This window comes from Cygnus atratus, chromosome 2, assembly GCF_013377495.2.
Source record: "Cygnus atratus isolate AKBS03 ecotype Queensland, Australia chromosome 2, CAtr_DNAZoo_HiC_assembly, whole genome shotgun sequence".
Lineage (NCBI taxonomy): Eukaryota > Metazoa > Chordata > Aves > Anseriformes > Anatidae > Cygnus > Cygnus atratus.
The window spans coordinates 82414726-82431130 of record NC_066363.1 but is presented as its reverse complement, the minus strand read 5'-3'; the positions used below and the strand labels follow the sequence as shown (position 1 = coordinate 82431130).

At 39.9% G+C, this 16405-nt stretch overlaps 1 protein-coding gene across 1 annotated transcript in view; it reads left to right on the top strand.

Moving 5' to 3' along the window:
• TRIO (trio Rho guanine nucleotide exchange factor) overlaps window positions 1-16405 on the top strand; it is a 248746-nt gene that overhangs the window by 85640 nt on the left and 146701 nt on the right. Inside the window, 3 exon segments of the mRNA XM_035552676.2 lie at window positions 8546-8737; window positions 12126-12257; window positions 16099-16329. Of these exon segments, the coding sequence (XP_035408569.2) occupies window positions 8546-8737; window positions 12126-12257; window positions 16099-16329 (555 nt within the window).

Here is a 16405-nt window from a genome sequence, read left to right as displayed (position 1 = left end):
CTTTCCGAGAGGTGCAGGAGGGCAAGTTCTGCAGCTGCTTCTGCCGAGCTCGGGTGAGAAAGTATCAGCCTTTGGGTGAGATGCCAAAACTTTAATCTGGCCTTCCAGTCTGAAATGAGCCACCTGGTTGTAAACCATTGTGAAAACTACTTAGTTCCTGTTATCAAAAAGAGTTGGCTACATCAAGGATAAAGAAGATTTGCTGAATTTTTCTTTTTTCCTTATAATGGCTTTCTGCCGTTTTTAGAACCCAGTTTTCAATATTACAGCACAAAGTAGCTGGAAGTTTAAACCAAATGTAAAAACAAAAAGGTGAAGAATATATTGGGGGAGGAAATTTAATTGCACTTCCAGCAGCTTCGTTCTCAAGTGATACATCTAGGCATCCTGCATATTCAGTATGTGATAGACACATGTGGTTGCACTTCAAGGTGCATATGAGTAAGTTCACTAAAGTCTTAAGCTTAAAGTGCAGGCTGGTTCTTATTGCAATGAAACTGTCCTAGGGAAAAGCTGGATAGGTGCAGAGATGCGCATCAAAGATGGAAATATGTTTTGTTACCACTACTCAACACACACAGATTGGTGTGGCTGGAAAGGATGCTGTCTGAAATACAGTTCACATGTTCAGCTATGGGTAGGTATGTAACCTCCCATTACTGAAATCAAGAAGCTGTGCACTGATAAGGGGCAAGATAGTTTCTTTACAGGGCAAGTAGTTCCCATCTTCCCTAACTGTGGGGAAAAATGGTATCTCAGTGATTCTCGCCTCTAAAGCTGAATATGTTCAGGTTGGAAATTAGGTGAAATTTCTTCTTAGAAAGAGCATTGGAAAGGGTTGCCCAGGGAGGTGGTGGAGTGTGGTCCCACAGGTGTGGGTGGTCCCTGGGGGTGTTCAAGGAAAGGTTGGACCTGGTGCTTAGGGACGTGGTTTAGTGGGTGACATTGGTGGTAGGGCGGTGGTTGATGATCTTGGAGGTCTTTTTCAACCTTAATGATTCTATGTTTTTTCACTATCATTTAAAAGACCTGCTTTCAGCAACAACAAATTGCTGTTGTCAAGTCTTGAGATTTATGTGAGCTAAGCAATACTCAGTTTTAATTTCAAGTTCCTCTTCAGATGACTAAACCAACGCCTCGCTTCTCAAAACAAATTTTTACTACCTTTTAAGGTAGAAACTTGCAAATAAGTTATGAGAGTTGTAAATACAAAGAAAAAATCTGTCTAGTTTTTAAAATGCAGAATTTATGCTATGATTGTACTATTAGCCATGCATGGAAGAGCAGGAGGGACTGATACTCTGTCCACTCTTATTTCTTGCTATTTTTGCAAGTCTTCTGTGACACAAGGGAAGCTAAAGCCATCATGTGAAATATGGGTGAGGAGGAAAATGATGTTTTCTGTGTATTTTCTGCTACTTTTCTCACTAGATCAAAGCACCTTGCTTTCATTAAAGCTTAACTGTGCCCCTCACTGCCTAGGTGAAAATCATTGGAAAGCAATGTAATCAAAAAGAAGCTTTCCTTGGAGAAGGTTGACTGCCTACTGTCAAGGGTGTGCTGTGACTACTTCTTCTCTCAGGGTGCTGATAGAACCATCAGTGGAACTGATGTTTATTAGCCTTAATCCAGAAAGTCCTGTTACTGTGTCAACTGTAAGCATATTGGTAAGTTGATTAACACTGTTCCCAGAACAGGCTGTTGGCATACACTAGACCGCTTTATCAAGGTGGCAATCAAATAATTAATTTCACTCAAAAAGAAAGTGACAGAGCGGTCAGAGTGTGAGGAGCTTGAAATAGAAGTATGAACATAACACTTGAATCTCGCTGGGATTATAGAATTAAAAGTTTCAAGGATGACATACTCACCTTGGCTTGCTCGAGTCCAGCCACAGAGACTGGTAAAAATGAAAACATTAAGAAGGTCAGGTGAGGTAAAATCAGCTTAGCTGACAGTTAGTGTGACTCTTTCTACTCCTTTGTACTACTGATATTTTTCACTCTTGATTCCTTTTATTTAAAATATATTTTGTAACCACCCAGAGTTGTCATTTAAGATACACTTAAGCACCATGTGAATTCTAAACTTCCCTGAGTCCTCTGAGACTTCGGCACACAAGACCAAAACCGTAGGTTGTGAATTGTGCAATTTTTGTTATGTGGTGGTTTTACCCAGCTGGGCAGCTGAACTCCACCACAGCCGCTCTCTCACTCCTTCTCCTCAAAGGGAAAAGGGAAGAAAATACGATGGAAAGGGCTGAAGGGTTGAGATAAGGACAGGGAGGTCACTCAACAATTAGCATCATGGGCAAAACAGACTCAGCATAGGCAGATTAATATAATTTCTTACCTATTACTAGCAGGTTAGAGCAGTGAGAAACTAAAACCACATTCCCCCCATCCACCCTCTTCTATGTCGTCCCCCTGAGTGGCACAAGGGAACGGGGAATGGGGGCTGTAGTCAGTCCCTAACACTCTTGTCTCTGCCGCTCCTTTGTGGTTACTCTCCCCTCCTGCGTGGGCTCCTCTCCACGGGCTGCAGCTCCAGCCTGGGGCCTGCTCCTGTGGGGGCTCTCCATGGGCCGCAGCCTCCTCCAGGCCACATCCACCTGCTCCACCGGGGGCTCCTCCACGGGCCTCAGGGGAACTGCTGCTCCGTGCCTGGAGCACCTCCTGCTGCACTCACCTTGGGGGCTGCAGGGCTGTTTCTCACTCCTCATTCTTCTAGCCTTTGTGGTGCAGCAGTTTTTTTCCCTTCCTTAAATCTGCTCTCCCAGAGGCCCACCCAGCATTGCTCACTGGCTCAACTCTGTCAAGCAGCAGGTCCCTTTCGGAGCCGGCGGGAGCTGGCTCTGATCTGACATGGAGCAGCTGCTGGGTTCTGCTCACAAAGGTCACCCCTGCAGCCCCTCACTACCAAAACCTTGCCACATAAACCCAATTTTAAAATTTGTTTTAAAACAAATTTAAACCCCAGTTTAATTTTTTTTTTCAACTAATAGCTTGTTCAGGCAGGGCTTTCAGTAAAAATACTTAGAAGTTTAACAAGAAGTCTCCCAGCTGTAAAATCCTTAACAGAAAGGGTATGTTCACCTTCAGGTATGTTCATGTCAGTGGATCATGAACTGAAGAAATAGAGTTGCTAAAGGTGCTACTGCAAAGGAGCAAACCTTGTTTCACTTTTAATAATTACTGGAGGTGCTGAATTTAAGGTTTCTAAAGAAATTGCCTTGTTTCAGTCGGTCCTCCTAGAGAGCTAGGTCTGGTTTAGGTCACTGTACTTAATGATGTGATGGGGAGCATCCAGGTGAAGAAAGACACAGCTTTAAGGACAGGATGAAGGCATGGGTGTTTACTGTGAGAAAGTGAAAAGCAAAGGAGAAAAAATGGTGGTGGTGGTAGACTATAGAGTCTTAGTTTCCCTGGGTCTACCATGAAAAATACAGGAAAGCGAGATGAAAAATTTGAAAAAAGTTAGAGTGGGATGAAATATATATTTATATGAAATATATATTTATATGAAATATATATTTAACTTGTTACAATAGTGATAGCAACATTTAAATAGTTACCTGAGAATATTTTAAGGAACCGAATAGCTGAAGAATGGGTTAACTATCTCCTCAATTGTAGGTCTGTATGTTGCTGATTTTATTTTTGTTCAAGGCAAGAGACAAAGTGACTTGTGTTTGTTCTGCAACTCCCTTTACTGTTGCTGCAAAAGAGGGAATAGAAGAGGGAGGTTTACAAAACATTTAAATCATTAAAGCGGGTGTTACTTCATACATTAATGCTATACCTCACCTTAGTTGCCACTTCTGTGGTGAAGTGGCAGATGAATTGGAAATTCCATTGCTAGAACAGTGCTAAAATATTTTCATTGCAGATGATTAGCTTATAACTCACTGCAGTATATTATATAGGTGCCAGTTATGATGCTTATGGACCATGTCACTGGGGTAGTTCTTTTTAACGCTGGATGCTTAATATTCTTTGTGTCAGAAAAATCCTGTTAGGAATCTTAGCACTAAACAAACATTTTATAAGTGGGTCTAGGAAAATCAGGAAATAAAATAAAGCCTTCAGGGCATCTGCCAGCTATGTTTTGTATTAAGTACAGTCGAAGTTCAGTCAGGCTGGCAGGCTGTCACCTATATTTTTCAGTGTACTCGCTTTTCAGGCATGCAGCAAAGAATGACAGTGCACTGCAGCTTGTGGTGGGCTACTAATCATGTCGCCTTGTAGGGAATAACTCTGTGCTGTGGAGCTTTCCAGATATTATAAGCTGTCTTTTCAGCTTCTGGCTAAAGGGTATTGTGAGAGAAAATAATTGTACTACATACATTAATGTACTTACTATACACACTGTAATGCTGTAAGTTGAGATGTTCCCTTTTTAGTTTTGCTACATTGGTCATGTGTAATACAATGAAAGAAATGAAGTGCTGCTTTAGCATTTTGCTTTTTAGACAGCTGGTGAGTATTTAGAAGCTGCAGTTGCCTTGTGCAGATTCACATGATATAAATGAGATGGCTAAAAAAGTCTTTAACAGTTACTACCTGATAGCTGTTGTTTCTTTAGCTGAAATGAGGATGTAAATTCGTGCAGTGAATAACAACAAGTCAGTTCCTGGAACCAAAGGAACGAGTGGAAGATTGCTTGGAATGGTGCTGCTGAAGCAGTGCACAAAATTTGTATTTGTTATATAATAATGACAGTAAACCTGCCTGTCCCTTTAGAAAATGGAGTAATATTTGTAAATCTTCAAGGATTAGTTGGACATTCCAATTGTAGTGAATTGCTGTTTGAAGTTCGTTTTCCTCGTTAACTACATCTGGCTCTTCTGGATCATTGCATTCTGAAATACTGGAATTTAAATGTTTAGTAGATATGTCAGTTAGTACAGGATATGATAGCAGAAAAAGTTGTTGAGATTATTACAGGATTTTTTGAGGAAATGAACGTGGTATGCATAGCTTGGAAAGTGTTCAACTGTCAGTATATTAATTCATATTCATACTACTACAGGGGGTATTCCACGTTTGTGAAGCCAGATTGCCACGGGAAGCTGAATGCATTTTAACCACAGCTTGGTTTTGATGTACTTAGCTACCTATTTTTGGTGCCCTGTCCTTCATATCGAACCAACATTCCAGAATTTCCAAAATTCTTTTATTACAATACACAGGTAGTTCAAGTGGCAGTCTAATACAGTCTTTATGCTATTCTCTTTTGACACATTTTGTCATGCCGTTGTCCATGTCCTGGTTTTCTGGATTCATTTAGCAGTCTAGCATTTATGCTACTTACACTTTAACAGGTGCAAGTGCTCCCAAGTCTTCTACAATTTGTTGGAAATAACAGTTCTATTCTCCTATGGATGTTCAGGTGTGTTTAAGAGGAAAGCATAGGCATGAGAGATAACAATGAAAAGGTAGTATTGTGCAGGGAGGAAAGACAACATAACACTTCTGCATCCAGTTTAAGTGGACCAACTGAGGTACAAGCTGCCAGGAGAACTTTATGCCTACCCTTGCATATGTACACATACATACCCATACAAGTAACAGAGACCAATGCCAATTACCACTCAGTCAGCAGAGTGAAGCCTGGGGGAACTGCAACACTTGCTCCTGCCAGTCTGTGTCAGGCCCGGGGCAGCAGCTCAGTGCCAGCAAGTAGTGGTTCCACCTCGGGCACGGCGTCTACGTGGTGTTGGGTGTCCCCATTCCAGTGCTCCCCCAACCTCTTTTACTGGTAGGAGTATACGTAGATTTCAGCACAAGCTGCCCAACAAATCTATCCGCAGTAAAATAACAATACAGTTTTCAAGAAATTTTGGGTTTTGTTCCTCTGTCATTGTTGATTTGTGGCCTTTACTGAGAGTTGTTGCAGTTGGTTCTTGTCTGCATTGTTCTGTCTCTCTTGGCTCATGATGCTGTGTTACCCAACCCTTGACCAGGGCAAGTTGCGGTGCTGCTGCTGACAAGTAGCTAACTGCTCTGTGCTGTTTCTTGCCTACTGGAATTTCAGAAAGCACTGCACAGACAGGAGGGAAAACATTTCCTTAAAGAATGTTGAGATAATGACTTCTTTTCCTGCCCAACCATTGTTTCTGATAGTGTTTGGCAGTTTGGGCTCGTGTAAATTTTTAGGATATAGGCAAGAATGAGTTGTTAACGGAAGCAGCCAACTGCAATTTGCACCGCAGATCACAGAAAGGACCAGCAACTGTGCTCAGAACAGCACCCATGTCCTCAGCAGCAGTGATGTGCCACAGGGGCCTCTATCCTGTGGGAGCTCCAAAAGGAAGATGCAGGTCTGAGGCTTCAGGGAGTGTCTGCGGCCTCTTGCCAAGGCTGGGGCAGCCGGAAGTGGTTTCCTTGCTCACGGGAGGTGTGCAGTTATTAAGGAGCTGTGTTGCCAAGTGAAGGAGCTTCAGGAGGAGGTCAGCAGACTTGCAGAGCATCAGAGATAATAAGGGATTGACCAGATCTTTTCCATGACTCTGCAGCTTGAAGAGTCCAAGCTGTTAATTGCACTGAAGGGAGGCTCAGGCGGAGTCTGTGCCTGTTTTTTTGGGAAATGGGAGTTCCTGTGATGTTACAGGTTGGATGGTAATGGCTTCTGGCACAGGGAGGAAGGTTCCTGCTCCGCCTCAAGATTTGCAGCTGTAGAATCGGTTCACTGACCTCATAGCTGACGAGGAGCCAGGAGCTGTGTCAAATGAAACATCTGTGCTGGCTGAGGTTGAGCCTCACAGGAGCACCAAAAGGAAGTGGTGAGTGAGAGCAACGGGGGTTCCCTTCTGTAGGGGACAGAGCACCCCATCTGCAAACCTGACTTACTGTCTATGGAAGTGTGCTTCTTGCTGGGGACTTGGATTTGGGATGTTGCAGAAAGAATAACAAAGCTTGTCCAGCCCTCAGACTATTACCCCCTGCTGCTCTTCCATGTGAGCACCGGTGATACTGCCAGGGTGACCTGGAAAGTATCGAACGTGACTGCCTGGCTCTAGGGGCAATGGTCAAGGGCTTGGGGGCCCAGATGTTGTTCTCCTCAATCCTGGTGGTGAGAAAGTAGGACTTGAGAAGGAGCAGGTCAACAGTTGGTTACACAGCTGGTGTTTGCAGCAGGGTTTGGCTTCTACAACCATGGGACCCTTTCAAGGCTGCTACCTGACTATGTGGAGCAAAAGTATCTTTGCCAGCATGCTGACCAACCCATGATGAAGCAAGTCTCGCAAAGGGCCACAGAGGTGATTACGGGATTGAGGCATCTAGTGGATAAGGAAAAGCTGAGAGAGCTGGGATTGGTTTCCAGGGATAAGAGAATACTCAGAAGGTTTTTTAAATACTTGATGGGAGGGAGTAAAGAACACAGAACCAGACTTTTCAGCATGGTAGTCAATGACAGAACAAGAGGTAATGAGTACAAGCTGAAATACAATGAATTCCCTTTAAACATAAGTAAAAAACTTTTATTTATTTATTTTTTTTTAAGTGAGAATGATTAAACACTAGAGCAGGTTGCCCAGAGAGATTGTGTTGTCTCCATCTGTGGAGATTTTCAAAAGCCCACTGGACATGGCCCTGAGCAACCTGCTCTGATTGACTCTGCTTTGAGCAGGTGTTTGAACTAGATGATTTCCAGAGGAGATGGCCAGCTTCAGCAATGCTGTGATTCTAAGAACTTTTTTCCAGGTATATGAGAGTCAGCCCTGTTAAAAGAAGTGTCAACCCAGCACTGTGTACGTGTAGCTCTGAAGGAGCTACCTAGAAACTTTTTGGTACTGAAGCTATTTTTGTTTCTGGCTTTGAAGAAATCGGAAACACTTATTTGCTTCCTTTGAAAAATACTGTTTGTTCATACAGAATCAAGAACAGCTTTTAGACACTTCAGGTCAAAATGCATATGTGAGTTGGAAGGAAAGAAAATTACAGTGACTAAGAGCCATTGTTTAGTAGTGCTCGCATGCTAGGGAATCTTACTGGTCAATGACCTTATTTGTCTAGTTTTCAGTGTTAAGATCTGAGGCAGTACAGTGGCAGGAAAATCATATCTAAAAATGTTGAACTCTTTAGAACTCAGAGTTCTGTGTTTTGTTACTTTAAAAGTAGAAGTACTTTCAGAAGTTGATGTAAATGTTTTTAGAATGTTGTTCCCCATATACATACCATTGAGAGATCAAATGCATGCTGATGATACTTTGAATTTCCTGTATTGTGTGTGTCTAAGTGTCTTGTTGACTTGAACATCTATGGTCAGCTTTTCCTTTTCCTCTTTGTTGTAATAATGGGTCTTCACATAACATAACTTTAAGCTAATCGTTGAGCTAGTCTTTTCAAGTTGTCCTTCTCTCTTACCAGTGATACCAATAGGCTGCTACAGTATACACCTAGATTCCAAAATCAGGCATGCACAAATTTGTCAAGTAAAACCAGTCTACTAAGCATTGCCGTATTCAAGGATAATTTTATAGAAGTATGCTTATATATTCAAGTGGTCTGCAAACTAATTTTTCCCTTCGTCTTCTCCACAGAATGTGTATGTAAACATAAACCGCATCATGTCAGTGGCAAATCGCCTGGTTGAGTCTGGTCATTACGCTTCACAGCAAATAAAACAGATCGCTAGTCAGTTGGAGCAAGAATGGAAAGCATTTGCTGCAGCCTTGGATGAACGTAGCACACTACTGGATATGTCCTCTATCTTCCATCAGAAAGCTGAACAGGTTAGTGAACGTGGAGGGAGCCAGCAAAAGTTTTCATGCTGGAAAGGTGAATTCCGTTGTACTTCTGTCCAAACAAAAGTAAATGGAGTGTTTAAAAAGGTCAGCTAGAAAGCCAGATCATTCATTTCAGCTGATGTTCCAATGGAAACTTGTTCTCTGTAGGACAGCCTGCTACCCTTATATTCTCCCCAAAATGCCTCGCCAACACCAATGCGAGATAAATCTTAGCCAAATTAGATACATGAGTCAAAATGAAATAGACATAAAAGCTTAACTATATGAAGCTTTTGAGTTGAAGGAAGGGAAGAAAAACATTTAATATAATCAGTGTCAGTATAATGCCTTTTCTATTTCCAGAAATCATTCACTTATTCTATTTACTTCACTCCTCCACCCTAATGAGAGAGAAGTGTTCGCAAATCAGTTCTAGAGTTGTTAGTATTTAATTCCTAATAATTGCTTATAGAAAACCAAGCTGAACTGGCCTGAAAGTTGAGAAGTTAATTAACAGTCTTCTGAATCTGAAATTGTGGTGGGAGATGTTTACTTAGTATCCCGTAAGAGATTCCTCCTAAATTAAACAAAAAATTTAGCTGTAGGCCCATACCATTTATTTTAATTAAGTCATTAACCGTGTGTAACTGCAAGAGAGGAGGTATATATAGGGGAATAGGAATAAATATCTCCAAGTTAATAGTCTTGATGGTGAAAGCATGTTTTTCCCCTCAAGGGAATTCAGTTCTGAAGGAGTTGCTGTGCGTGTGCTGTTGAGTCACCCATTGATATTATAGACTGTCTACTGTGTATGTCTCTGGTGAATTTGGAGGGCAGAGGTTCTTGAATGCTTATGGCTGACTGAAGCTCTGGTATGCTGTACAGCTGCCATAGATGCTTTTCTTTCCATTTGCAATGCTAGATTGGATCTAAGAAAAGGTCTCACGTCTGATATAACTTTAATTTAGAATAATTGAATGGACCAGTTGGGAGTTGATGATAACTGGAGAAATCAAGAGAAGCAGCACACCTTATTATTTTAAGAAGGTGGTTGTTTTTTTTTCCATTTTCTACCATACAGAAATTCAATTTATAAATGCCCAGAGATTAGAAATGTGAACATACTAAGATGCAAATACACAGTGCCTCTCATTGTTAGTGATGACGTTGGTTTAATCTTAGAGAGCTTAATGCAAAGTATATAAACTAACGCTCCTATAATAAGTATTTTTAGCGGGTTTTAAAGAGAAGTTGCACAGAAAGAAGAGGAAGAAATTGTTTTCTGCTGTAAAAGTCACCAACCAGCTTGAAGCATTTGTTAGACACATCATGATAGCTTATCAGCATTGATGCTCTTCTAATTGCTGAGGTTATTTAGGTTAATTTTTAAGCATTATTGGTCTTACATATGGGAGAAAGATGGTAAAACATGAACAGATAGGTATACTCTGACTGAAGTGTCGTCCTTTTTTGTAAAAAATTGATTTTAATCAGAAGTCAGGGGAGTACGTTTTTCGTGTGCAAAAAAGTTTGTGGGCAACTGTGGTACTAGTTGGTGTTCCTTTCTTCAGCACTAAACACATAGGTAAATCTAAACAAGGGGAAAGAGAAGAATGAGAGAAAATACTGCAGTATGTTCAGGGATTAATTTACTTCCTCTCCTTAATTGTACTTTTTGCAGTTTTCACTTGATGATTAACTCTGATGGATTGTCATAGTTGCTTTGTAAGATACCTGGCCTTGATGTAGCTGTTGACAGTGGAGAGTGAGTTTGGAGTGACAGGAATGACCCCTTTAGAGACTGGTGATGTTTGACCTACATAGAAATTATTAATAAATAAGTAGCGAAAGAAATAACACACCCTTCTTGAATGCGTGTGTTCCCTTGCAAGCTACAGGTAAGTGTCACTGCCTCCTCAGACGCAGAGAAGACTGCACCCAGCTGTCAGTTCATGCTGACTGGTACAAAAGACGCAGCTCCGTGGTCCTACATGGAGCTTCTTTTAATGTTAAGTGCTTAACATTAGAGATTTGTTAAAACTGTCCCTTGATTAAAAGAGAATTAAGCAAGTATCTAAGAAATAAACACTTCACCACCCTTTCTTCCCGTAGTCAAACAATAATGGAGTGCCAGAAGTGGCCTGTGGACTACTTTTCCTCAAAAGACTATGTGTGACCCAGGATTTAAGATCCATGTAATGAGAGAAATGTTTTGGCTTCTTAAAGCTCCTGAGACTATAGAACTTCACACAAAGAGAAGACAAATTTAGTTTACAAGCTATCACACGTGCTTGGCTATACTAAGTGTAACAGCTATGAAAAATCCTAGAAAAAAGCAGATTCTTTTTTCCTCTTTCCTTGCCTAGCATAACAAGGGTGTAAAATTCATGCCCCCTAGCTGTCAAAAATAAGTTGACAGAACTTTTGAAGTGCGTACAGCTGTGATGACAGTTTCTGTTCTGTCAGGGCAGCTTAAGCTTCAGAGATGACTTGAGTTATCCGCAGAAGAGATTCTGTCGCAATATCCTCAATTTCCCCTGCAAGGTTTGACTTGAGCAGCTATGCTGACATAGCTGTGTGCTCAAAGTACAGTGTTAGTCCTAAGAGACCCCCGCTTAAGTTGTAAATCCCTTACATGCTTGCTACTGTAGTAGGTTGCCAAATGGATTTAGTGCTTCTCTGTATGGGGAACTTAGTGCTGTGGGGACTAAGGTGTGAATTTACTGTGCTCTTAACGTGCTTTGCCTCCTTGACACTCTTTCCAACAAAAGACAACTAGGAAGTGTTTCAGTGAACCATTAATTGGCTTTCACCATTAAGTCTGTGTATGTGAGTGTGCACAAGTGCAAAGTAACTTTGTTTTCTCTAAAGCTTTAAAAAAAGTGAGGGAATAGCTTAATTAATGTACTGTGAGTATCTGAACAGGGAGTTGACAGGTAAGAGGGTCTGTAGCACGTTTTTACCAATTTTTGTAGACAAGATCTTTGTTGCCTTTCATGCATCTGAAATGGTAGGTGCAGAGTGAAATAAAGTTTTTCTTAGCTGCAAAGTTGAGAAAAGGAGCAAGAGTAAACTTGAAGTATCAGCATTGCCAATGGTTTAATTGGTGCTGAATGCTGCCAACATGTAATTAAGCCTGCCTGTCTGTGAAGGGCTGAAAGAGTTCCGTATATATACCTAGAAGCAACAGTATCATCAGGCTTGAAAATTTGTCTCTGTTCAAATATAATCTTAATTTTGGGCAGTTCAGAAATAAATGCATTGAAGACTTTTCACTTAACAGGAGCCTTCTCAATGACCGTCACACAGATGTTTGTCCTTTTGTGTGTTTCTAAAGTATATTTACTTATTGATAGAACCCCAAATTAAGTAGAATGTCTCTTCTCTGTTGCAGTATATGAGCAACGTGGATTCATGGTGTAAAGCCTGTGGAGAGGTGGAACTTCCCTCAGAACTGCAAGATTTAGAAGATGCTATCCATCATCATCAAGGGATATATGAGCATATTACCTTGGCTTACTCTGAGGCAAGCGTCTTCTTTGTTTCCTCAGGTTGCTGACTTGATAATATGGTGTAATATTAAGATTGGGTCATAAACTGGCATTGGCTGTTGCATGATGTGTTAGTTGGAAACTCAAACGCCAGGCTTCTTCCGCCTAGTTTAGTATACTGTATTTTGCTGCTATTACTCAAAGTTAAAGTTAAATTTTAAGTCTTCCTCTTAATCATCTCAAATTTAAAGGCAAGATGAAACCAACCAATCAATGGTACAAACAATCCATGCAGTGTATTAAGTATGTTTAGTTTACATTTGTGTGTTCCTACCTTCTAATAGCAGTACGATACTGTCATTAAAATGCCTGAACGGAAACAAGCTGGAAAAGTATGCTGTTGGTATGGATTGCTTTAAGTGTGTTTTGAAAATCAGTCTGTGAAACTGTCTGACAAAAAAGGTTTAACCATCCGAGGACATCATTTGACAAACCAGAAGTTATATACTTAGTTTTGCCAACCTTGAAGGCACTTCAGTGAGCCAACATGCCTGTGTAACCAGCCTTCATAAGATTAGTATATCGTATGCTGCTGCTCTAATCCTGAACATATTGGAGTATTTTTGAGAATGCTTTTTAGTATTTGTATTATTAGTAAATGCACCATAAATGCTTATTCTGAAGGTGTCCTAAAAACAATGACTGACGTATACATCATTTTTCTTCAAATTGAGTTCTCTCATGTTCTTCAGTTAGCTTAGAGAAATCAAATGGGCATAGACTTCATTATTAGCTCACAGGTATTTTTTGTATTACTTTGAGCTTTGCTTAATTTTTTTTCACCCGGCTATCAGCATCACAGAATAAAACTATTTTTGGTGTTGTATGGAACTGATCTGAGTCAAATAAAGCAGTTTCTGTTGCAAATTATGCGGAAATATGCATTTGATTAAATCATGGTATAAAATTATCGACACAGGACATGGACACAGGACAGCTTAGGCCACACTTTGCACATTTTAAAAGGAAGTGGTGTAGGAATGAAGTAATGTTTGCGATTTATACTTGACATAAAAGACAAAACTACTTTCTGGTGAATCAACTCTGTTAGGGGCAGTTGAATCTTAAGTGTGGTCACGTTTCATTTATCAGTAAAGGAATGTAAGGTTAGTGCTGATGATCAGTCCATATTGTTAGTATACTGGATTTTTGCATGCCTGCCATCTTAGGGCCTGCATAAACTTTATTACCATTAGTCAGATGTCCAGAGTTCATGAGCTGTTGTCTTGTGTAAAACACATGCTGATATACCTGTTCCTGATACCATCTTTGGTGATAAAACTTGTGATCTTGCTACATGTTTTAACTCATTCTTGAGAACTTGTTTTTTAGGGAAGCTTTTTATTTTTTTATTGTAACCTTTGTTCATTGAGAGGACCCCCTTTTAAAATGACAGAGAGAGAGAGAAACGTAGCATGTTTGTAGTGGATGAGTGTGATGAGGCAATCTGGGGTGCATGCTCCATGAGAATGCAGCAAGGAATAAAAAGGTTTGGACTGTCTGGAATAATTATAAAGCATTGAAGTTAAAACATTGGAATTTTTGTTTGGTTGTTTTGTTCTTTTTTGGTGTGTTTTTAAACAGGGATGTGAATGAATCGGAGTCTGCTGTTAAGTGTAAATAAGTACTGTGTATTACTACGGTAAATACTGTTTACTTCCTGGTGATGCATAATAAAAATAAATGAGATGGGTAGATAATAGGATTGCTCACAAACACTTTGGAAATTTATCTAGGGTTTCAGAGCTGTAGCTTTTGACATAGGCACCTTTCTTCTGATTTTACGTTATTGCTTTTCCCCATCTGGTAAAGGAATAGCTTATTCTTTAGAAATCAGAATTTGTGCAGAAACAGTAGTCATATATGTATGTACAAGTCATGTTCCTCTGGACAGAAAGTTTTATTTCTTCTTATTTAAATATGCATTCTTTTTTTGGAGATCAATGGAGTTACCTTTCTGTGTAAAGATATTTTAGAACTACCGCTTATTATTATTACACGTATGACTTCATTTCTGTTACAGCACAGATCTCCTTTCATTTTGCGGGGAATGAACAGCTGGGAGAAAGGAACAGTGTGGAAATTATAACAGTCATTTTTAGATTGTGATGTCTTGACAATACAATTTGGTTGCAAAGTAGAAGACAGTAAATGGTTTTAAAACTAGCTCTGAGTCTTATTTTACTGAGGATAATTGCTGTATACTACTAGAAAAGTAATTTATCTAAGCTCATAATCCTAGATGACTGGTGTGCTTGAAAATCCAATAGCTGTGCCTTAAATGTTGTTACATATATCTTGCTGAAATCTTAGGGTAGTTATGCCCTGGGAAGGAAGAAAGGCCCACTGTATTAATCCAAAGGGGAAACAGGCATGCTCATTTGTTTGTCAAGCTAATAAACTAATCAGATCAAGGGGCTTTCACATATTTTTTTCTAAATTTCATGGACTCTTGATAGGTAATTGAAGTCTATTGTCTTCAAATATTTGAACGACTTGTTCTAGATAATGGTTTTGGATATAGAAAGGGAATAAAAATCATTACTATAGTAGCAGCTACTGTGGACTACACTTTTTTTCTACCTGACTGGACTTTATGAGAGCTACTGTTTCAAGTGAGCTTCATTCTGTGCATTCGTAGCTACCACTGAAATGAAAAAGCTTAAATGAGAAATAAACTCTCTTGCAAACTATTTGTTAGAGAAGAACTTCCTTTCAGATCTGTTTGACTACTAAACAGCAATCTTTAATTGTGCCTAAATTTAGTGAAAATTGATGAAAATAGCCATTGGGAAAAAGCCTTGGCCAATTTTCTGTTTGTGACATGGTGTTGATTAGACAGATTCTGACTGTTGTTCACGTCCCACTCTTGTAGTTTTGGATGAATTTTCCGTCCTATTGGACGAGCAATTAGGAAAGTTTTTTACAGGTAGCTGAGTGATACCAAACTGTAATAGTTCTCTGAGCTTCATGCTAAAACTGACGGAGTAGCTAACAGCAATGAAAAGTGCTTTCAACAGCCCTGGCAAGTGTTAAACATCAACAGTGGCCAGATAAGGAAGGATTATTGCTTTTTAATTAGCATGGAAACTAAATGTTTTTGCCATGGTTTGAATCAGAGAAGACAATAACTATAAATTACTAACATTCTTATAGCTTCAGTAGTTAGACACATTTTGGAAAATAATATATTGTGCTACATGGAAAGGTTTTAAGTAATTTGATCAGGTTAGGTTTGTCTTAACACCAGTTTGCCTTTGGCTTGCCAGTATCAGTAATAATCTAAAAGCTGTAAATCATGTCAGACGAAACTGTGTCCTAAGTCCATATCTGTTGGTCTAAATGCATTCGTCAGATTAATATTAACTCGTAGAAAGTAACTTCCCTGTTCCTCTTCACAGCAAAATAAAAGAGAGAGATGGTCCTGGAAAGACAGTTCTGGACAATTGCATAATTTTTGGTGCTTTATTGATGAGAGAGAGTGCTGAAGCTTAAAAGAGCTTCATAGTGAGATTTGACTGTTCAAAAAAAAAAAAAAAGATCACAGTAAAGGAAAAGCACTCTTATCAAAAGACAGGCTGTTACTTAGAAGAGTGCTGCTTCTTTAAATTTTCTTTCGTAGAGTAAGGATATAAAAACGCAGTTGCGTTTTCTTTTTTTCTTAGAACAGCTGCACATAATCACGCCTGGAATAGTAATAAAGATTTTGTACTGCTCCCTGAGTTCCTAAATCTAAAATAGGGAGCAGGGGAAATGAAATAGTAGAGTAGCAAGATTTTGGCAGACAAGTAATTCTTTGTGCTTTCTGGTGGTCAGGTGAGCCAAGATGGAAAGTCACTGCTTGACAAACTTCAGAGGCCGTTGACTCCTGGAAGTTCCGATTCTCTCACTGCTTCTGCCAACTACTCAAAAGCAGTTCATCACGTTCTGGATGTCATCCATGAAGTACTGCACCACCAGCGCCAACTGGAAAACATTTGGCAGCATCGAAAGGTCCGCTTACACCAGCGGCTTCAGCTATGTGTTTTTCAACAGGATGTTCAACAGGTAGGTTTTACTTCATGTTTTCTAAATGCATTTCTGTTCTGTCAGGTTGTGATTGGATGCTGGTTGCAGTGACAGA